This window comes from Dermacentor andersoni, chromosome 3 (genome assembly GCF_023375885.2).
Source record: "Dermacentor andersoni chromosome 3, qqDerAnde1_hic_scaffold, whole genome shotgun sequence".
In the NCBI taxonomy this organism is placed as follows: Eukaryota; Metazoa; Arthropoda; class Arachnida; order Ixodida; family Ixodidae; genus Dermacentor; species Dermacentor andersoni.
In genome coordinates this window covers 177,953,822-177,978,566 of record NC_092816.1, presented here as the reverse complement: position 1 = coordinate 177,978,566, position 24,745 = coordinate 177,953,822, and the positions used below count along the sequence as shown (strand labels likewise).

Here is a 24,745-nt window from a genome sequence, read left to right as displayed (position 1 = left end):
ACGACCTCTGCTAGTGTCCACAGTAACGTTAAAGAAATATCCTACAACTCTGCTGCAAATATATACACATATACCGTTTCTCAAAGAAGTTCCCGATATTAAGTTTTATTTCTTTGCGCGTGGTATTATACTGAAGAAACTGGCATTATGGAGTCGGATTTTGTGTGTTCGGTGTAGAGATGGCCTTGCAAGGAATTTGATGCAAATTCGCAAGGTGCCGGAGCTGTGTTTAATAACCCCTGATGTGTGTGTGATGTGTGTCACCGAAGAGAAAGAAACTAAAACAGAAGAAAGAAAAGGCAGGAAGGTTAACCTGACGCACGTCCGCTTTGCGTGTGTCTTCAGACTTTATGCAACGATTAAAGGAAATAAAAACAGAATGCAGGAATCGGCCCTCACACACAGACGTAGGCAAACAAAAAAAGAAATGCTGCTGAACTTATGAAAAGGCTGGAATTTATCCCAGATTTATGTTCAGCATGACTGCTGGAGATGAAAGTTGATGCTGCAAGTATGAATACTGAATCATGCGAGAAACCGCTGAATGAGCAGCTCACGGTTCATCCCCTTCTGTAAAGGTTAAGTGAATGCTGTCAAAGGTGATGTTGATTGCATTTTTTATGCAAGATGACTAGTACATGAATGATATCGTGTCCATACGCACCAACAATAAACTAAAGTTCCTGCAATGGCTTGCTGAAACTTTCGCGCCAAGCACTCTGTTGGCGGCATGCTAATCTATCATTGCCTTGACGGTGGTTTCAGCTACGCAACGCAAGGCCTCACACTGCTTAACTAATCGAGAAATACCTGGCCCAACACCATATTTGTACTCTACCACATCTCCCATATTCACTTGTTCTGCCACCACGTGACTTCTTTTTGTGAGCCGTTGTGAAATGTCTGCTGTAATTGCAGCGATAAGAAGAAAGGGCGTCAATACAAACTGCTGTGACTAATGCGCTGAAGAGCAACTGGAAAGGAGCTTCATCTGCTTGTTTGCTTTCTTTTCAGGAAAGGTGGCAGTTGTGTATAGAAGGCGAACACGACTACATCGACAAAAAGTAGACTCATTAAATTGCAACTTTAATAATTTTTTTTATCTGCGAACGCAGTCCTACAACCTTTCTAACAAGGGTTGTGGTTCGCAATAAAGAAAGGCACTGACGTCGACATAGCCAGGTAGTTACGAAATTGTTTTACCCCGTGTGACAAAGCCACGGACACGCCAACGTCAATGGAGGCTGACTGTCCCGGCTCGTAGTGGGCTTGATTCAAAAGCCTCTGTAATAGAACCTTGCTTCCTTAAAACAACGACCACAACTTCAAGGATTTATTCAAGCTGCTACAAAGTGTTAAATAGAAAATGTACCCGGCATTATTCTGAAAGGGGCAGTGCCAAGCTATAGAAAGGGTGTGGCGGTCGGCATTGTCAGCAATGAAGCGATCCTTTCAAAGGCAAAGGGTAGTTAATGAGAAAGCCATCTACGGATATCACCGCCACATCAGCATCTACTCTACACACATGCTGCTTTTGTCCCTGTGTAAGCCTGCCATATTTATGAATGCCTGCATTTTTCCGGCATTGTCTTTTAAAGGTGCTTTTTTGAAGCACTCGTCTCAATGTTTTGGCTATATTTCCGTAATGATCGCATTGGTGTTTCAATACGATCGCGATTGTTAGGGTACTTCCGGTACTTTCTAGGATCTGTCTATCTATCGGTCTGTTTGCCTCTCTGCCTGTGTCTGTAACAACTTTCTCGCCCACATGCCTCACTAGGTAGTCCACTGTCTATAGCTTCAGCGTTGTGGTGTTGTGAAGGCGGAACTGTGTTGGAAACAAATGGTAGGGCCACCTGGGTGTGCGGGTATCTGATATTGCATTTTTTCTTCTGGTCAATTAAACCGTTTCATGCAAAGTTGTGTTACTCGCGGTGTGCCACTACTGATGTGCCTCTCATCAATGAACAGTTTTTGCGTCTAAACCGGCCACCAGGTATGCCCCGCTCTTTCAATCTACGTTTATGAATATTTTTAATGCGATTAGCCTTCCTATCCTACTTCAGCCCTTTTCAGCTTATCTATATATCTACGTCAATCTTTCCATTTATCTTTCGATCCATCTATCTATCAATCTCTCTATCTATATATCTATCTATCTGTCATATTTCCTCTTAAGAACGACCCAGGAGCCCAAGTTGCCTACCTGCTTGGGTCACTAGGCACATGTCGTGTTGACCTCGTGGTTGGTGCACCATCGCCATTCCATCTTCGTGATGTCACTTGTCAATGCGTCGTATTCAGACCTTCTACTCCAATCCAGGCACCCAAGTTGTCCAATAAATTTGGCCACTAGGAATGCGCTCGCGGTTGTGATGCTCTTGTGATCATTGCGTCACCACCCTTCAAATTTTGTCGTGTGACTTTCATCATGCCATCGACATAACGCCATCGTCGTGATAATGGCCATGTTTTTGCTCCCACACGGTCGTTGTGACACTGTCACGTTCCTTCAGTCGTCGTCATTGTACCCTCCTGATCTGACTCGTAAGGCCGTCGTCGTCACGCCTGCTATTCCGACCCAGTGGCACAAGTTCTCTAATAGCATGGACCACGATGCATGTCTTCGGGATTGTGAAGCCATCGTGATGTTTGAGCCGCCGCCATTCCAGATTCGTCAGCTGACTTCCTCCATGCCGCCGATGTTACGCCATTCTCATCATACAGTCTTTATACATTCGTTTTCACACCGCCGTGGTGATGCCTTCAAGCCAATTTCATTGTCGTCATTGTAGATTCGTCATGCGACTGATCCCATGCCGTCCTCGTCAAGCCATTGCCCTTCCATAGTAACTGTCAAATTATTGCTTTCATGCCGTCATCGTCACGATTCGATGCTACCATCCGCATCACTTGACAAACACCTTCCTTTTGTCTGCATGCCGTCTTTGATATGCCCATGCCTTCCTCAATCTATCGACTTCAATCTTTCTTCGTAATTCTACCGTCAGTCAATCCTGATTCTGTGGCCATTATCATATCATTTTTATCATAGACTCACTATAAAGCAACCGTTTTCACGCCATCGTCATCACTCAGGCTTCGTGATACAGTCGTCGTTATAATAATGTCAACATACACTCGTTACCTTATTGTCTTCATACCGTAGTCATGCCATACTTCTAATTGCATCGTTGTCCTTAATTCCTTTTCATACCCTCGACGGTACATTGTGGACAATCTGATTTCAACATCCTACTGTCGTCATAGAATATTCGTCAAACCATTGTCATATAGCGTCATCATCCAGCGGTCGTTTTTCTATGGCCATCACTAAGGTAGTGTCGTGCCATTGTCATCGTACTGTCATCGTGCCACTATCTCATAATGCCATCAAATAATACAAATCTTCATCCATTCATTGACGTCGTTCCGTGTTCTTCTTTCTATCTTAATAATTGCGTCGTCATTCTGTCATGTTTATGCTACTGTTATCACGCCAACGTCGTCATAGCGTGGATGTCAGACAGTATTTATCATGTATCCGTTGTCATAGCATCGTCGTCTTGCCGCCGTGGTTTTACCAGGCTCAACATTCTACCTTGGACAACTGGTTGTCGTCAAACAATCATCGCGCCATCGTCGTCACACAGGGGCTGTCATCTCATTGTCCTCATGTCGTCATGATCACGCTATCGTCGTTTTATCACTCTCATCATTTAAGAATCTAGGTCTCTTTGTCGTCACGTCGTCGTCGCTATGCTGTCTTTGTCGTTACATTTACGTCCATCCTTCTTCGTCCTTCCATCTTCGTCACTGCATCGGCGTCATATAGGCGTCACTGTGCTGATATTCTTGTGTGCGAACTTCGCCAGCGAGTCTAGTCACAAAGTGGAACGATACCGAAGTTCGGAGTTTGTCACATACACCAGAAGCAAGGCAAGTCTGAGAATACTCACTACCTAAGTTAAATAAAGTTGACTTCAGGACTACCGTGTGTCGCCTCAGTGCTTGACTGCTAATCCAGCTACAATCCACTCTCATCGTGACGTAATTTTTGCACTAAATTAATTGTAGTTAGCATAATTTACTTAGTTCGTGAATCTTAAGCGCATCTATCTAGCTTCTTAGGATGCACAAATGGCGTAAGTTGTCTACAAGCCTGAGCCACTACGTATATACTCGTGGGCGTGATGCCGCTGTGGTCGTTTGATTGTCCTCAACCTATCTTCGTTATCTGACTCTTGTCATGCCGTCCTCGTCACGCCTTCAACGCCTACCCAGTGACCCAAGTTGTCTGGTAGCTTGGACCACTAGGTATGTGCTCGTGGTCGTGATGCCACCGCGGTTGTTGCACTGCCGCCATTCCAGATTTGTCCGCCTACTCTCACATGCCGCGGTCGTCCCTTTATCGTAGGTCGTCGCTTCGGTTGTCGCTTCGATACAGTCGTCATGTTTTCCTTGTCACAACACCGTCGTGATTCCATTGTGGGCACTCCATCGTCGCAACTCCAGCTTCCGTCATCCAACCATCGTCATCCCGTCGTTGCCATGCCATTCACGTCATGCACTCGTTGTCACCATATTGTTCTTATACTACAGTCATACCATCGTCGTTACTGCGTTGTCGCCACACTGTCATCATCATGCAATCATTGTCATACCATCGTCGTGATGCTGTTGAGGCCCTTCCATGGTCATTATTCTAACTTCGACAACCGATTCTCCTCACGCCATCGAAGACACGCCTTCGTTTTGACAGTCGTCCTCACACCGATCTCGTGATGCCGTGGTCGTCAAGATGTTTCACAGTTGCCCTCACTTCAGTACGTTATGCCAAAGTCGTCCATCGTCGTCATATCGCCTTCATTGATCAAAACCATATCAATCATCCGTCAATCTTCGTAAGACAGTTTCTATCATGTATCCGTTGTCATGGAATCATCGTCATGTCGTTGTCGTTGTGCGAGTCATCATTCAAGCGATTAGCCTATTTTTTTTTCATACCATCGTCGTCATACCCTAGTCATCACATTGTCCTCATCTTGTCCTCACGCTGTGGTCATTAAGCCGCCTTTGTCGCTTTATTCTTGTCATTCGTTCTTCGTCATTCTATCGCGGCAACTGCGTCAGCCTCATAAAATTATAATCATGAAGTCCCGCCCGTGAGCTATCTTGGCAAGCAATGCCATAGCAAAGTGGGACGATACCGGTGTATGTCGCATAGAGTCGAAGCACAGTCTTCACACCATCTTTGCTGTTGTGTCATGTAACCAAAGTCGTCCCTTCACAAGCGTCAAACCATCGCCGTCTTGCCATTATCATTATGCCGCCTTTGTAGTTCCATCGACATTAATTAGAATAAAATTATGGGGTTTTACGTGCCAAAACCACTTTCTGATTATGAGCCACGCCGTAGTGGAGGGCTCCCGAAATTTCGACCAGCTGGGATTCTTTAACGTGCACCTAAATCTAAGTACACGGGTGTTTTCACCCCCATCGAAATGCGGCTGCTCTGCCCGGGATTCGATCCCGCGACCTCGTGCTCAGGAGCCCTACACCATAGCCAATGAGCAACTGCGGGGGGAGTTCCATCGACATCAGTAGTTCTTCGTTATTCAATGGTAATTACGCCGGCGTTTTCATGTCATTGTTATCATAGCAATGTGTATTTTTTTTCTTGTTCCAACTTTCGTTATCTTGACGTGTGCGTAGGGTGGTCACAGTTATCAAGTTGTTTGATCAGCTTTTTCTCCGGGTCTCCCACCACATTGTCCGACATAACCTTAATTACATTCATCGGTCCGTCGATGTCATACACTTGTCATACTAACGCCGGCATGCCGTCGTGCATTGCAGTTTCGTCATACGGTTGTCATACCGTCGTCGTCACGTTGATTCACTATTGGTGATACAGTCATCGGCATGCCATCGCCATCCTGCACTTGTCGTCCTCGCATTCCTCACATTCTGTGGTCGTCACGCTGTCTTCGCTATAGGATCGTCATCATTTCAGAATTGCCATCTCACTGTCGTCCATCTCATGAGACCTTCTTCGTTCGATTGATATCAACGTTTCGTCGTCGCCCCGTCATATTCGTTCCGTCTCCATCCCCTAGTCGTTCTGACGTCATCATGCTGATGACCCGTCTTTGTTAGTGAGCAGCATAGGAATATGTGCCGATAACGCACGCAGCGTATGTCGCATGTAGCCGAAGTAGGCACGATGACCACTACAGATTTAAATAAAAATAATTTCTCAGATACGGTGTGTCACTACATTGCTTCAATGCTAATGGCGTTAGCATCCACAAACATTTAGACATAGTCCTGCTATAATTCTTTATCTTAGCATTTATTACTGACAGGCGTGTTAAAATGTGGGAAAAAACGTCTGTACCCTCAACTTTTGTACGAACTTGGAATCTACTGCTATGCAAGCGGTAGACTAGCTGTGCCTCGCAAGGCTGCGCTGATACATAGCACGTGCGCTGCTGGTGCAATTTGTTTTTCATTTTTTCTTCAGTCCAGGCCCCATTGAAACGAAAATGGTGTTCAAGGAAGAAATGAGCTCCGAGACACAGAAAATGGTAAGGCGTGGTGAGGCGCACCATATAAAGGCTGTATCAAGGGCATCGAATTAGAACTGGTCAGAAAACGAAAAAAAAATATTTTTTGCTCGAACCGGAATTTAATCAAAATAATACAATTGTTTTTCACTCGCAAGAAAAAATATCGGTGTGTGGTTCACGTCGTCTATCCTTTCTGCATTGCTTTCATCCACGCATCACATGTACTTCTGATTCAACTATGCTACCTCTTTTTATAAATACACACTATCATCCCGTGATTTTAAATGTGGCAGCACAGTTGCTGCGCTTTCCAGCATATTGTGTTAAGGAGAGTAGTAGGTGTAGTGTTAACGCGACAAACTTCTACGCCGCATCCTGTGCATGGATTCGCCAGACTGCATTACGTCCAAAGCAGCTGCCAGGTGGAGTATCTGCGACATAGAGCGCATATGCTTATTGCTTGTACCGAACACGCCTTCTGACGGTAGGTGTTCTTTAGCGCCCATTACCAGCAGGCTATTCAGTCAAAAACAGTTGCTAGCCCATCGATTGGACATATCAATGAAGCGAGCCCTCACGAATCGGAGAATATGTAGTTGAAAAGGTCCTATATACAAAGCTGTGTGCGGGCCCTTCGGACAAGGCCGTCTAATTTAAACAAATCCCACTGCCTGTGCTCATTATTACTCTTCCAGTCCACTATATTTCTCTTCTTTCCTTTCCCCCTGTGTGGAGTAGCAGGCAGGATGACCTCTCTGCATTCCCTGAATAGATTCTCCTGTCTTATGTACTTAGCGTTATGTACATTGTCGAGTTAATTGCTGTTTCTGCCTGCTCGTGTGACGTTATTCTTGGGTGGGACTTCTTAAGCCGTCATAATACCATCATCGACTGCGCACGAGCTAAAGTTGAATTTTGGCTGCTGTGTGACGCACCGTTTCACGACGCTCTTCATCAGCCGCCTAAACTGGAGCTGGGCGAGGACACCGACATACCGCCTGACTCTTTTTCCCTTCTCCCAGTCTTCTGTGGTGCAGTCACCAATGCTACGGTCTTCTTTACAACGTCTGAGATATTTATCAGTCGCAAAGGAGGTCCACTGCCTTTTTCAACGCTTGACATCGCCGCCGGTCTCAGCAATAGCTTTGTGTGCAATACCCTTTCCGCGTGTCTGTTACGTTGCTTGTTGGTAAAGGTATCGACCGCGTGGAACATCTTGTCCCTTTGTTCTTTGCTAATGTGCAAGACGGACATTGCCATACTAACATCAACGAACTACATGTCGCTTAGCGCTTGAAGAGTCGTCGAGTGACATGTTCTCTAGTTCCATCGTCGAAACACTAACCGCAGCCGAACACTCCGAGCTTTTCATCTTTTACACCGCTTTAGGCATTCCTTCGTTGTTTCTCAGCCGCAACTGGGCCGAACGTCGAAAGTGCGGCCCTAAACTGACACCAGTTTACCCCAGCTGTTGGTCTCTGCAGTCTTTACCCCTGCCGCGTCTCTGCAGAAGAACGTCGCTTCATTAACGACCAAGTCGACGATATGCTATGCCGTGACGCTAATCAACCATCCCGCAGCCCCTGGGCCTCTCTGCCATTCTCATTCGCAACAAGGACGGGTGTATTTGCGTTTTGCGTTGACTACAATAGATTAAGTCACCTAAGGCGGGAAGATGTCTATCACTTGCCGCACATCGACGACGCCCTTGGCAGCCTTCGAGGAGCTGCATCTTTTTCGTCCCGAGACTTGTGTTCGGACTACTGGCAGGTTCCGACGGCTGAAGCCAATAGCCAGAAAACTGCATTTATTACACCTGATGGCCTATATGAACTCAGCGTGATCCCTTTGGACTTTGAAACTCGCCTGCCACACTTGAAGGACTCGTGGACAATACGCTGCCTGGCCTCGAGAGGTCTATGTGTCTATGCTACCTCAGCGATGTCGCGTTTTCTATCCTGATATTCACGCCCACCCAATTTCCCTTAGACATGTTTTGACGTGTTTAACCAGCGCTGGCCTGCAACTCAGCCTCAAAGAGTGCCGCTTCGCCGTGCAGGAGCTGACCATCTTAGGCCACACCCTATCCAAGCGCAGTGTTCTACCCAACCCTGCGAAACATCGCGCAGTCGCTGTGTTTCTGAATTATATAACATCAAAGAACTTCGCAATTTTGGGGGCCTATGGTCATATAACCAGCACTTTGTACGCAATTTGGCATCAATCATGTCGCTCTTCATCCAGCTCCCACGCAGTGGCGCGGACCTCTCCACTTGGTCTCCTGCTTGGAACCTCGCGTTTGCTACGCTGCGTCGTCTTCTTACCTCCCCACCTAGTCTACGCCATTGTGACACGAGAGCTGCAACTGAAGTACATGCAGATACCAGCGCGGTCGTTCTTGGCACCGTCATCGCCAATGAAACCCTGGATACTCCAAACACGTAGTCGCCTATGCGATTCGTACGCTGGCCGTAGCAGAGTCCAATTACAGCGTGACTGAAAAAAAGAGCTTGGCTCTAGTTTGGGTGCTTGGCAAGTTCCGCCCATACTTATACGGCCACCCACTTGACCTAGTAACAGATCCCCCCATGCTTTCTTGGCTCGCCATGTTGCCAGATCCATCTGGCTGTCTATCACGCTGGGCACTCCAAATCCAGCAGCACAATATTCACGTCGTCTACCGCTGCGGACGCAAGGGCATTGACGGAGGCATCCTGTCCCGTTCACCTCTACTTCTTCACTCGACCTGTGGAACTACTTGCACAGACTCTGTGTCATCTATTGCGTTGACTCAATTTGGCACCGAACAACGTCGTGACCACTGGACCGCCCTTCTTTTCACCTATCTTTCTAGATCATCAACGATCCATGTATCTCTATCCCTCCTACAAAAAGTTATTTATGATTATTAGAGGACTTAGATGGACGGCGTAGATGGCTAGTATATGGCTACTGGTCATTCCCTGCAGCTTAAGGCCATAACTATATTCCTCCTTTCACGACAATACGCAATATGGCCACGCCGGAGTACTTAAGGCACACGATCGTATTTGCTATCGCTACTACTGGCGGGGGATGAACACTTGTACGAATGCTTGTTGGGTGATGCCCTGACTGACAACTTCACAAATTAGCGCATTGACGTGCCTCTGACGCCTACAGCCGCATAGGTATCATGTCAAAGCCTTCGATCTGGCCGCATAGACCTTTACGGCCTGTTTCCAAGAACACCAGATGGCAGTCGGTGGATCATAGTTGCTGTAGACCATTTGACACACTGCGCCGAAACTGCTACTTTACCAAATGCTACAGTGCGGAAAGTAGGGTCTTTCATGCTACAACGCTTTATACTTTGACATGGCGAACCTTGAGAACCTCTTTATGATAGAGGTCGCGCATTCCACTCTGATATCGTCGAAGCTCACCTTTCCGATTACCACATTATTCATCGAATGAGCACGGCACACCATGCGCAGACTAACAGGCTAACCGAACGGTTCAACCGCGCTCTCAGTGATACGTTCGCGACGTACGTGGCACCTGATCATGGTAACCTGGACTGCGTAATCCATTTTGCAACGTTCGCATACAACACCGCGATACAAGCTATACAAGCTAGAATTCCCATCTTTCTTTCTCCTTACGGGCGGGAGCCTTCGCATACCATCGACGCTATCCTTCCATACCATCCTGACGTTTCCGAGTGCCTAAATGTGTACGGAACTGCCCGACAAGACGAAGAGTGCCGCCAGCTCGCGCGCACCCTTTACATCGCAAAAACAACAGCGCCAGAAAAAAGGCTGTGCCGACTCACGGCCGAATTCCACGTCTGCCCAAGGGTATCTGTATGGCTAGCTTGTCCGTTGGAAAACTCCTCAAACTGTCGGGCCTTCCTCGAAACTCCTCCCAAAGTACTAATGGCCTTCCTGGTTGTAGGAGCCAACATCCCCGGTGAATCTTATAATCGAACCACTTTCTTCATGTGATGACATGCGTAGGCGTTCACGTAATCTTCTCCACATGGGGCGTCTCACGCCGTACTACGACCTTCTGCAGCCAACCTCTTATGCCGCCAGGATGGATCTTTTTCTGCGTGGACGATCGTTAAGGAGAAGACGTACCTCTGTGCAGCAACATCGCCAACGATCGACTGCCTCTGCTGGCGGTGCTGTTCACTGGTGTCTTTCGAGACAGTGCCTCACTCTTCGTTGAACTCGTAGCATGCTTGAAGGACACCACCAACAAACTTCGTATCAAGGCAAACGGAGAACGACGCGGTGTTCCATAGAAATGGGCTTAAAAGCCGGAGAATCCTTCTCAGTTTACATTACAGTGTTGTTTCACTTGTTCTGTGCCTTTCGCAAAACCACATACGGTTCTCAATACCACAAAAAATTTATCCCTTAGGAATGTAAATCGTCTAAATAAGTGCGAACATCTGCACCTTAGGTCGAACAGCTTCCTCGCTTATTGGCCTTAAGCGATTCACTTTAAGCAAATAGCTGGGAAACCAAACAGCAGTTACAATATCATAGTGAGGACACGGTGACCAAAACGAGAACAAGGCAAAATCAGGAGCAAACGTTTCGACAAGCAAACTTGTCTTCTTCAATGCCACATATGCTTTCCTCGCCGCGGTATATATTGGTGGGGTTTTTCGAAAGGAGAGAGGGCGTAGGGTGAGTGGCGGCGGAAACGAGAGAAGGTGTGTTAGCGGCCAGGGTGTAGAATTGAGAATAAAAGGAGTGCTGTGCCCAAGGCCAGTGACACGGTCGTCTGTCAATCATGTGCGAACTGCCGTGTGTTAGCCGGCGTGTCAGCGACATGCACAGCAGCCCTCTATTACCTGTTTCGCTGGTGGTCGTGGCCTATCGTGTCTCTGAAACAGATAACAAAAGAAGCCGCAGAAACCGGTGATCCTGGAAAAAAAATACTGAAATGGAATAAATAAATAAATAAATAAATAAATAAATAAATCAAACGAAGAAACAGAAAAGAAACTAAGTAACCAAACTACGTGTTGTTGCCTATAGCTTGAAATTTAGCAAGCGAGTAGATTGCAAAGCTCCCTTGGAAACATTTATGCCTTATGCCTTAAACTTATCGATAAGGTACGATTCTCTGTGTTTTCTTTCTCGTTCAGCACGCTAACTTGGCTATAAATCTATATGTTAAGTTCATCAAAGTTATGACCTGATTCGTTGAAATTCTCGGCGATGGTCTTGCGAAGCTTTTTAGCTGTGTCCGCGCGATGTCCGTTTCATATAACGTTCATTGGTTGTCCCGTTTCACCGATATATTGTTTCTTACAAAAGGAACATTCAAGCATATAAACGACATCCGAACTTGTAGAAGTGAGGCTAGATTTGACTTCATGTGTATAACCATTTACGGTGCTTTTAATTGACATGTCACTTTGAAGGTCCCTGCAGGTTTTGCATCTGTGGCGACAATATGCTTTTATTGCGGCGTTTGAAGGTGCCTCCAGGTGTGCAGTCAAAACACGGGTTCTATATAAGCTCCATGCGTACAAAGCAAGAGCTTAGCATCACTGTACCTGGCTACCTAATACAGCCAACCGAGCCCAAATTCACGACGTCATGGCTTTAGAGGAGTTCTTCATTGTCACAAAAACGACGTCGTAATCTAAAATGAAATATATTTTGCCCATTCTCCCAACTCTGTTTAACAATCTTCTCGCCGTTGTCTACAAGAGTGTAACAGTTATTCATTGTAATATTTCTCTTCCAGCTCCGATCTCAGCTGGAAACATCGAACATCATGGGTCGCATTGGAACCGTCGAAGAAGCCGCCCGTGTAATCGCTTTTCTGGCCTCGGACAACGCCTCATTCATCACAGGTCACTTACTGCCGGTCGATGGTGGCAGACTCCTAGTCGGGCCAATGGTGGCAACGCTGGCGGTAAAGAAGAGTGCAGATCTGCCTACCAGCAATTGAAATTTGCAAATCAAGCGCAGAATAATCAGCGCTGCTTCTGTACGCACTATAATAAAGATAAACAGGAATCTATGAGGTGTCCACACAGCATAAATTCTGGACAGCACTCCCTAAAGATGCTTTATTAGTGGGATTTGGTCCTTGCCGAAGAATGCGGGCTGGCTGTAGGAGATATTAGGCACAAAATAGTAAGAGATAAATCACTACTGAAAAGTAATATTCTGGCTGCAACCCATTTTACATTGAACGAAAAAAGTTTCAACGTGTCCCGGAAGACGGTAGTACTGGTTTGTGCGGAACCCCAGTTTGAACTTAGAAAAACCCATACCAAAGTATTACGGTGCGACTCACCTCTTGATGAATGTCGACCGTAATGCGAAAACCAATCAAACAATGTAGCGACAGACCATATTCCTGAAGTGAATATTATTTAACCCTTCTATTGGGTAACTCTCAGCCTTCCGTTGCAACTGCTATATGCCACATACTCCGATATTCTTCCACTTTGCTGTAGCACTCGCTTGCCAAGGTAGACCATCACCATGGAGGCATGACGACGACTGTTGACGCCGACACAGTGACGATGGAATGACGAAGAAGGAAGGATGTGGGTGGAACGCCTACGGCGTGTAATAACAGCTGCATGGCGACAATCAGACGTCAAGACATAAATTATGATGCTAGTATAACAGGCCCAGAATACTAGACAACTTGGACCAATTGGTCGGGATAAAAGGCATGACTGCGACAGAATGACACGTAAAATCACGAAGCTGAAATGATGACCATTGAAAGACCACGCCGGCATCGCTATGGCGGTATGACATCGTATCCATTTCCACTGTATGACGACAATGGTGTGGCGACGACGGCACCACAATTCTCCAATGATGAAGGTACAATGACGAAGATACAACGACCAGGAGGAGGGAAGGAGGGAAAGAGATAAGTAGAAGGCAGGGAGGTTAACCAGAACAACGTCCGGTTGGCTACCTTACACCTACACACAACGACCAGGAAAGCATCTAGACCACGATCCCTTACCTAGGTGCACAAGCTGTTGGACAACTTGAGCCACACTGTTGGTGTTGAACTCGTGACGACCAAGGCATTGCGTGAGTGGGGTCAGGGAAATGGAATGACGACAATGGAACGACCACGACCTTGCAGCTGCTTTCTTGCGTTATATAAAACAGGTGCCTGGAAAATATCGTGTGCAAAAGTCAACATGAGGACATCGTGTAAAACATCAAGACAGTCAAGTGAGGTCATGGCACTAAAAGAAACTCTTAGCTTTTAGTCTTCCTACTGAAATGCACGCGAAACAACTCAATGACTGCAACAGTCAACACCTAAACTAACTTAAATTTTTAGATTTAAACAAAATATAAATAACCGACAGTTTATCCTCGTTCAGCACCTATGTTAAAATACCCCTACTAATAAATAGAATATTGGTTATTCTCAGATTTCATGTCTGTCATTAGTCTGGTGTGTCTGTCGCATACGCCCCTTGTGACGCATCCTAAGCACGTGCCCAGTGTGGCCCCTGCAACATCTGTGGTGGTGCCACTGCGCAAGCCATGTTTTGAGGATCATATCTGCAAACGTGTCGCTCAGTCGGGATGAAAATATGGCCCTCCAGGTCAATCGATATGACTGGATGTGCCTATAAGAAAGGGCAACTAGGCTTGTCATGGCAAGCTTACCCACATTTCAATACTAACAAGAAAGTTCACTGCGGCCTCCATCTAAGCTTACTAAAAGGCATGAACTTATTTCATTTATGAGGTGCGCAATGCAGTTCATTTTTAAAGACTCGACTATGCTGCAGTTTCAAATCTAGCATTTTATATTCTTGAAGGCAGCTAAAATTTGCAGTTAGACCAGAGTTATTAGTTTATTAGACCAACTCTTTATTTTGTGTACGACAGACGACTGGCAACACAGAATTGAAGCAACGTTTTATTTTGATACATTATTTCTCCACTAAAAATATTAAAGCGGTAAACACATTTCTATCTGCTATGCAGTAGCAAGATGCACACATTGTGCTTGTAACCCCAAGAGGAAGGGTGATTTAGCTGTTCATTTGACACAACTCTGAAACGCCAACTCACATTAGCAAATTTACAGGCATGTCCAAAACAATAAACGTATGCAAAGCACCCCTGCAATTGTAATTCCACACAACAGCAGTTTTATTCGATGCCGATGCATAACTCGCTGCTTGACAATTCACCGAGTTCTTAGACAAGCACCCTTTCAGATTCGCACCGTGCTCGAAAACAGCAACACGAGACAAAATCAGACATATAATCACACCATTTCAATACGTAAGCAAAAACAGTTCACTTTTAGGGCTAAACCCCATGAGAGCGATTTAGTGCGCGACGGCGACGGCTTCGAGCGACAAAACGGGCCGTCGCTTCAACAGATCGCTCGGTTCTGGAAATCGAAAATTCATCGCTCGTCGCCCGAAAGTGCTATGAGCGAGTAGCCAATAGCACGAAGCCGGAACTGGATGTACATCCATCGCTCAAATACTACCGATTGTCGCGCGGAACGAGCAAACGATTGAATTTTTATACGCGCAAGGATAAGAAGCTACCGCAAGACCTCCGGAAATATTTTATGCTACTTTTTCCGATAAAATAGATCAACTTTAATTACTAAAGCTGGCGTCACGCTAGTTTTGACGCGTATTTGCAGCAGCCCTCATACCGGCAACACCGGGGAGACGTCGCTCAACATCGTCGCTCGCACGAAGTACGACTTGTAGGCGACGAGCGAACGCGGCAGCCATCTCCATCGCATCGCGTGTAGCCGTCGCGCGCAAGCTCGCTTATATGGCGCGTATACTTTATTCAGCATAAAACATGAATTCCTCATGAATTTTCAGTAAGTTCAAGATAACGCGCCCAACTGACCTCTTGCATCATGCAGCTGAATGCCTGCGGCAAATTTCTAACTAGCACTGGCGCTGCACGTAACTTCAGTGGTTGCAGATTACCCATGGGCGAGACACCGTCAAGCGCGCAGCTTATTTATAACGAAAGTATGCCGCCAGCAAAATGACTCCTCCTGTTATGTGACTCCTCATTTCAACAGCGTTCCCTACACAGTAGACTACCAAACTGAATAAATTCAAACGCAGAAAACACACGCTAAGCACGCTCCGCATAGGCTCGGAATCATGGGCTGGTGAACAAACCATTTTAAGCGTCCTGTCGCCTCACGTCTTTTTGAACATACCAGGCAGCGTTTGCGATTTTTAAAGCTCTTACGGATAGCGGCAAGTGAAAAAATCACACGCAGTTATCGCGACGACTGGCTTTTTCGATTGACATCGAGAGACACAGCGCGCTTGCCTATTCCGTTGTCAATCGCGTCGGCTATGCGCCGCGACGACTTCCTGGCGATAGCATGTCATATACGCAGAATGTGCGCCTAAGTTAGAATTCACTTACAGTGGAGGATTTGTTGCTATATCCAACGAATGACGAGAGGCTCTCGTGTTTTCGCGGCGACGCGAGATGGCTGACACAAGATCTCCCTTGGATGGCCCTCGCTGCTCGCTGGACGGATCACCTTTCTCCGGCGCTGTGCTGTTCCGCAATGATGAGCGCGCGCGCGGTGGAGCAACTCCGAGTGAAAAGGTACAGCGCTCGCTCCGCGTTCCTTTGAATTGTGCATGCCTGTTCTCTTAGAAGTAAAACGGGGTGTTCTTTGCTCAGCGTGCGTGAGTGATATATTGTCATGTTCGGGGCCAGCCTCCTACAGTTGAAGCAGAAGCTTACGCTACGTTTTGTTCTCTATTGCCGCAAGGGTAGAACGGGCATTCTGCTCTCTCTCAGAAGGATAGAGTGAAAAGCACATTTCACTCTCTCGCTGCTAACGTAGTGAACAATACATTTCACTCCACTCGACATTTTGCGAGGCTAAAGCAACGCTTTGATATCTGCGATACTCTGATACTCCTGCGATACCCTCCCTAGTTTTTAGAGTGTACCATCTTACCATCTTACGGCAAGGTGCGCTGCAGTGACCATAGGATGGTAAGAACTCGAATTAGCCTACACTTGAGGAAGGAACGGAAGAAACTGGTACATAAGAAACCGATCAATGAGTTAGCGGTAAGAGGGAAAATAGAGGAATTCCGAATCAAGCTACAGAACAGGTATTCGGTTTTAACTCAGGAAGAGGACCTTAGTGTTGAAGCAATGAACGAAAATGTTATGGGCATCATTAAGCAGTGTGCAATAGAAGTCCGGGTAACTCCGTTAGACAGGGTACCAGTAAGCTATCGCAGGAAAGGAAAGATCTGATCAAGAAACGCCAGTGTATGAAAGCCTCTAACCCTACAGCTAGAATAGAACTGGCAGAACTTTCTAAGTTAATCAACAAGCGTAAAACAGCTGACATAAGGAAGTGTAATATGGATAGAATTGTACATGCTCTGAGGAACGGAGGAAGCAGATTGGGGGAGGGAACAAACGCGAGCTGATTACATCTTAGTTGAAATCAAGAAAAAGAAATGGGCATGGCCAGGACATGTAATGAGCACGCAAGATAACGGATGGTCATTAAGGGTTACGGACTGGATTCCAAGGGAAGGGAAGCGTAGCAGGGGCGGCAGAAAGTTAGGTGCGCGGATGAGATTAAGACAATTGCAGGGACTACATGGCCACAATTAGTACATGACCATGGTAACTGGAGAAGTATTGGAGAGGCCTTAGCCCCGCAGTGGGCGTAACCAGGCTGTTGATGATGATGATGATGACAAATACTTTAAAGTACAGCTTCTTTCCCCGTACTATAGAAGTGTGAAATTCCTTATCTGGCTGCCTTCGCTCACTCCCAATAGGCAAATTCGAAATTCTTCTCTATGAATACCAGTATGTCTAACCACATAAACTAGGTTTATTTTATGCTTTATGCGTACGGGGCATTTCACTGTTTTGCTATTTCTAGAACCGAAGAAAACGATTCTTCAGTTCTTTGACAGTCGTACATATACAGTTGCATATGTCGTAACATTCATTGTTGATTTAACTTTCTTTTTTGTTAACCACTGTAATAACCCACTCCTGCAATAGCCCTCATATGGGGCTGCAGTATGTACAAATACATAAATAACTGAGAGGCAACAGTGAGCGCAGCAGCCGCGTTGGCGTGTAAATCTGCAAGCTGTCTTGCGCCAACGTGATGCCGACATGGCATTAGCAAGTAGTATCTGGACTTTCTCACGGAGCTTCAAGTTGTCAAGGTTGCTCTCCCTCGCCCTCAACCATGGCGTCCGCCCTAAGTGAATGTCGCTGCCCCAGACATTTCCAATATGATCCTCTCCTCGTACTCGCTGCCCTCCTCTGAGCTACCGTTTTCTAATCACACACACACACACACACATATATATATATATATTCAACCTTCCTCTGAAGAGCACGCCATATATATATACAGCATTCCTTTCAGATGGAGGCTCGAAACAAGCACTTGTTTGCTGCATCGAGACAGGTGAATGGAATCACGTCTTTCTGCTAGACCGAATGAATATTTTGTAGGATTTCATAACGAATGAATGTTATGTAGCGATCATAAAAACGCTGTATTATGCTTCAAATGTGAGGTTCATCATGGTTCGGAAGGCAGTTAAGCAACATATTAAAGAATTGCCGCTTATGTAACTGTTCCTTCCTTGTGTTCCACGGACCCAAGCACTTTGCACCTCTCTGGTCTAGCCAATCGAACTTTTGGATTTTGTTGCAGTATCATTTCGTAAAGGCCACACGTTCTCTTAATCCGTGCACTAGAGTGCCATGGCTGCATTCGGTGCCGCAAAGCATCGAAAATGTCATATGGAAATGAAGTATTTGAAGACCTATGCTTGTTCTTACTATTACTGTGAAAGGCAGGCATTTAGCTGTTCGTCCGGGCCAATTGTTCACAGGTCGTTTATTGAAAACGTGCAACTGACCTCTTAGCCAGACATCATGTCAACTAAATGAGCAATGAAGGCTGTCACGATTTTTCGATAACCTGTACGCATGTTCAAGACTGTGCCCTGGACCTTGTGCATATATATGGCAGCATGCCACCATCGCTTCTCATGAGCGCTCCTCAAACGCCTCCTTTTCTCCTCTTCCCCTTCTCCTTGAGGCAAGTAGCAGGGCCTCATGAGGCCGTCGTCGCTGCGTATCTTGTAAGTAATGCTCCTCCCTCTCTTCCCATTTTCACTTCTTGTATCTACACAATGAAATGCCGTTCTAACAGAAATAAACTCTTCTATTGCGTATAACTTTCGTAATTCATTCTTAGAGATATTTGGGGAAATGAAGGTTGGTTGAATAATGAACTGGTTGAATAATTCACTGCGTTTAACACTATCATAAAGTTTAGCGATGTCCAGAGTTACCAACGTGACATATTGCCTATGGCACTGTGCATGTTCTATGCGACATTCGAGATTTAACATGAGACTGCCATATTGAGAACCTTGGTGTGAAACCAATTGGGCAAAGCTTCAACAATGTTCTTCATAGTAAAACGCATGCTGGTAACATGCAAAGCTCTTACACTCAATATTACGAAATTTCAAGGTGCAGCACTTCCTCTTGCGTGGTCTCAGGCATTATGACCTCATGTCGATAGACCGTGGTTTAATTCTTTGTATAGCATATCCGAACTATTGCGCCACGTGTCTTATCGCCCTAGAAAGGCAGTCGCTGGATGGTAACAAGGAAGGACTTAACGACTGACGTTGACTTTTTGTAATGTAATGTAATGTTTTTGTAATGCAGTACAGCTGCACAATAAAAGAGGCAACGTGCTGCCTTGCGTTTGGTCGGCTAACTTCCACGTGCACACTGCATGGGGCGAGACTGAAAGTTCGGCAAGTTCGTTTACGTTCACGATGAAAGGTTTTCACCCCCTCCTCACCATAAACTGAAACGACCAACTCTGTACAAGTCGTCGGTCGACCACCCTCCCTCAGAAAGAAGTGGCGTTTTTAGATAGATCACGACAATTTGTTCCGCGATGGTGTTCCACTGGTACGGTTTATTTGGTGCCACGTGGTATGCACTGAGCCGCTAATCGGTCGTCGCTCTGCACATGTGCTCATAGCGGTTCATCGTAGACATGCTGCTTGTTATCTCAGTTTCTTTAAATCGGGATTTTTGATAAAGTGTGTGTACAAGTTCTCCTGTTTTCAGTAAATCGACATTGGCCAGTCAACGTTCTTCTGTTCGTGTGTTCTTTCTGTCGGTGTTCAATGCACTACTTTTCACAATGTACATCCCCCTACCAAATGTTTGTTTGAGATATCCCACATATGAACGTCACTTACACGCGCAAAGCACGAGAACGAAAGGACGACATCACAAGATAATGAGGAGACAGGCGAGGCCGCTCTGACAGAGCTGTAAAAGCTAACAGGCCTGTTCGTGGACAACAGACAACGGCGGTCGTACTCGACGTTGCGAGGTACGCGTTGTGTTTATTATTTTCTCAGCGTCATGCGCAAGACTTGATGTGTCATCCAGTGTGTAAGCATTTCCAACGGCTTCTTGATATTTTCTAATTATCTGACGCAGACATAAGGGATTTGAGCAAACGTACGGAATCTGTTAGTCTTAGCCTCCGTGGCGACAGTTTTCTTTCTACTCCGATTGTATGGACTACAGATTTGTATGCACTGCGGTTTCGCATAGACTGTGCGCACAAATTCACAGTGCATACGCACTGCATGACGGTTTGCTGGCTTGTTTTATCCTTGAGATACCCTTATGCCTGTATTACTTCCGTTTGGTTGATGCTTCCATCTTCAGATAACATTTCTACGCTCGCCTACACTTGTTTTTCGTTTATGTTTGCGCCAATATTATTGGTCAGGAAATGCGAGGAAAGTGCGTTTCACAATATTGAAGGGTGTTCTCTGCTGGCCCTGAGTGCTGGTCGTTCATTCATCCACTACCAGGGGTCATTCTGACGCCGAATATGTAACTCCTAGTGACAGTGGTCGCAATCAAACCCACGCCTCTTAAGATACTGGTGCGGCTATAACGTATTTGGTGACAGAACGACCGCCGTTAGTCGAGGAATGGACGACCAGGACTGAGGCCCGGGAAACACTCCATTAGCACCAGGAGGGCCTCGAGAAATGGGGCCAAGCAGCGCCCATTGAGTTTTCAGAAGCGTAGTAGACGCACGCTTTGACACGAAGAGTGGCCGCTATGTGGCACGGCATTTGTGCCAAGACAACGTGTATGCTCAATTGCCACAAGGAAGGCATCGATGAGGGCGGTCAAGAAGAACGCACTGAGGCTGCACGTCTTATTACCACTGTCAACGGAGGGCACAGCGCCGGCGGAAGCATGGAGCCCATGTTGACAGTGGCCTCGGCATCCGATTTGGTGAGACCACGGCTTGTTTGACATCATTGGAAGCATTAGCGGTGCCTTCTTTAACATTTGCGGCATCTTTCAAAAAGCAAGAGCTGTAACGATATTCTAGTCACGTGTAACGGCAGTAAAGCTATCCTGATTGTCACGTCGCTAACCAAAAGCAGCCTAGTTATGCTGTCTGAAGAGCTTTGCAGGACTATGCACTAGCCCATGCGAAAAGCAGTAATTATTGAGGCAATTACCAAGTGCGGGCCGAAAGACGACGAAGTCGAGGAATGGTAGAAGACTGTCTCCGATGAAATGAAATAATGAAATAGAACTGCTGTTTGAAGAATTTCAGCTTCGCAGTTTGGAAGTAGATCGACAGGCTCTTAAGAAGCGTTCATAGGTCGCAAAAGCTTCAACATGATGGGTTCATGCCACTCTTTCAAACTGGCAGTGACACCAGTTTGTACCTCTTCAACTTTGAGATAACTTGCAACAAAGCAGAACTCCAGAAAGAAACTTGGTCATAGCGGCTGCTGACATTACTCCTCAACGACGCGGCTGACGTTGTCGCAAGATTAACTGCTAAGGACTCGCGCGACTACGAGAAGGTGATGGTTCAACGGCGCAGGTGCAGTTTTTTTTTTTTTCAAAAATGTTTTTTCAGAGATTGAAGTTTTGAAATGCGAGGCGTAGTCAAGGCCAGTCGTTGTCTTGCATTTACATGCAAATCCAAAGCCTTTCTTTTTTTAATATGGCTTAAGTGCGCTAACATGTACAATGACAAAGAAAGCGTCGTTGAGCTAGTCGCTTTGGAGCATATATACGAGAAGATTCCGGATTAAACGCCTCGTTGAATTCAGAACAAACCAAATGTAGGAACGTAGGAAGCAGCAGCTAGTTTAACCGAAGAACATTGCTCCCGGAGGCAGGACAATTCGACGGACTACGAGTGAAACCTCGTGGGCAGTTCAGAAAGTTTCAAGTAGAGACAAGAAAGACTGGTGAGGCAAAAGAAGAAAATGTTGCAGCAGAGCCACAACACTTCTGAAAGAAGAGACCAAGTTAAATGAAAAAAATGGCATTATTCTGTCACAAAAGCGAAGAGCCGCGGCATGTATCCAGTGGATGCAGGCGTGCAACTGCGTCTGCTAATCTGCTAACATGCGAAACATATTTTCTGCTGAATTACACCTACGATACGATTGCAAACAATATCCACAACAAAGCTTTCGGGTCAGAGGAACAACTTTTGAAATTCGTTCACCCGTCTTTCGTTAAGCCCGAAGATTTTAGACTCATGTGTGTGGGGACGTCAGGCATTCAACTCCAACACCAAGTGCTTCCCGCAGGAAGGGTGGAAATGTGAGGTTCTTTTGGCGAGTTTCAGGCCAAAGGAGCCGAAGCAGCTTCCTACAAGAATTGCGTACATTTTCCCTAATAGATCAATACAGGAGCTGCAATTACTTAGGGTCATTCTACTCTGTGAGGGTGGATGGCCAGCGGAGCTGCGTATATGGTGATTAACTACATAGATTTAAATAAAGACCACATGAATTGACATTTCCTACCGTCTCTATTATTTTGTCACTTAGGTGACTATAGCTTCGTGGCCGCTATGGTATACTCAGCATTAGCAGCCTCCTGCCGCCATATGCTCTCGCCGTCGTTCTTCTTAGGCATGTTGTTCTTCCTCGGTCCGCACAATTCGTGGCCTACCCATTACGCGGGCGGAACGCAACTGAGATAACGAGCCTATGAAGTGCGTTACGTCACTAGCCAAAGAAACACACTCACCGGCTATCTTCAGTTTGCCGTTGTAGTTTTACTTCACATAATAATATTTCTTTTGTAGGTAGACTACATTATAATTAAATCTTTGGACGAAGTACAGGTAGTGATTGAAGAGGGTGCACCACAGCTATGAGACGGGCGCCGACGAAGCATATGTAGTAAGTGCAGAGGGTACACCAGCCAAGCGCTGTTGATTTATACTCATATAGACCTTTGACCATTACAACAGCAATATACAGGTCAGCAATGCATGCGATTGAATCAAAGCTCTAAGCATCGGCAGAGAATAATGGCATCTTGGGAGAACTTCCGTATGGCTTCAGAATAGGTAGGCGTCTGGATGATAACTTATTTGTCTTTACTCAGTGTATTGAAATATCCGGAGTAGAAAGGGGACCGATATATGTGGCCTTTTCAGACATTACCGTAGCTTATGACAACGTAGACCGCCATATTTGATGGGATCTTCTGGTTGGTGAAAGCTTAGGCAACGATTATGTGCAGCTTTTGAGAGAGATTTACATAGAAAATACTGCATGTGCTGAATGGGAGGAATGACGAGCGAGGAGGAAGTTGATATCAAGAAGGGACTGATGCAGGGGTGCCCTTTATACCCACTGCTGTTTGTAATGTTCATGGTGAGGATGGAAGGGGTGCTATAGGAAAATTTATCGCGTTTAATCTATCATACAAACATGAGGGTACTGTAGTAGAGCAGCAGCTTCCAGGTTTCTTTTAAGCGGACGACACTGTGTTGCTAGATAACAAGTAAAGTGATATGCAACATCTGGCTGATATCTGTGGACAGAAAGATGAAATTTAGGTCTGAAATTTAGCCTTAAAAATCAGGTGTTATGATATTCAATGAAAACAGTGATCGCAATGTGAATACAAGGCCAGGAAGTCACTCGCGCAAAAGAGTATAAATACCTTGGTATATGGATAAATGAAGGCAACAGATACATGGAAACACCAGAAAAAAACAATAAGAGTAAAGCTGAAGAGAAATGCGGCCATGATGAAACACAGAGCGTTAGGGGGATACAGTATATAGGTACGAGGTTCAAAGAGATATGTGGAAAAATGTAGTGGTTCCAAGACTTGCATATGGAAGTGCGGGTGTTTGCATGAAACCAGGGGTACAAGCAGGACTCGATCGCAACCAAAGGTCAGTTGGACGTCTCGCAATGGGCGCTCACGGGAAGACTACAAATGAAGCGGTGCAGGGTGATATGGCCTGGAGAACATTTAAAGTGAGGGAAGCTCACAGTAAAATTGAGTATGAAGAACGACTGAGTAATATGGAAGAAAGTAAATAGGCTGGGAGAGCCTTCAGGTATTTGTACAGGAGGAACATTGATTAGGAAGATTACCAGCTAGTATGCAACCTGTCTTGTGAGCAACATGGCAGAAAAACCTCAAGTGGGAAATCAGAGAGGCTGAGATAATCTTATGGGTGGCGGCAATTGAAGAGAAAACCTGCTATGAGTAACTACTTAAGAGGAAAAACCGAAATCGGATAACTCAAAGGGAAGCTCATTACTGTTTGAAGCGCAGTCAGGATTCCTTCGCACATCCACTTATAAAGTGAGTTACAACAAGAAAATAGTAGCATGTGCTTGCAGCAATAAAGCTTTGAAAACGATGAAGCATGAATTATTAAAATGTGGAGATGTCTGCCCAGCGGTCGATTTAGGCACTTCTGACCTCCTTGAAGCCCTTGCGTTCAGCGAGAGCAGAGGAAAAGTAAATTGGAAGATTGGTGCAACAAATGTAAGGAAAGACGATTAACAGACGCGTACAAAAACAAATCTCACAATGGGCGTTGAGAAAGTTCGGTTATGGGAATTCATCGTGGGAAGTTTTTTTTTCTTTTCTTTTTTTCTTTCTTACATAGGTAGGACATTAAGCAATACAATAAGAAGAGCTTGGCGGCGCCACCCACGACCCCGTTTCAAAGGGGGCGCTCATAACATCCATCCATCCGTCGTCCTTTCACCGATGGCCTTCGATGAGCGCGTCAACCGATAC

At 45.8% G+C, this 24,745-nt stretch overlaps 1 protein-coding gene across 1 annotated transcript in view; it reads left to right on the top strand.

Moving 5' to 3' along the window:
- Nucleotides 1-12,639, top strand: part of LOC126524669 (3-oxoacyl-[acyl-carrier-protein] reductase FabG-like) — a 65,460-nt gene extending 52,821 nt beyond the window's left edge. Inside the window, exons 8-9 of the mRNA XM_055067304.2 lie at nucleotides 6,527-6,590; nucleotides 12,324-12,639. Of these exons, the coding sequence (XP_054923279.2) occupies nucleotides 6,527-6,590; nucleotides 12,324-12,530 (271 nt within the window). The 3' untranslated portion in view covers nucleotides 12,531-12,639. The remainder of the gene's footprint in view (nucleotides 1-6,526; nucleotides 6,591-12,323) is intronic.
- Nucleotides 12,640-24,745: the final 12,106 nt, after the last annotated feature.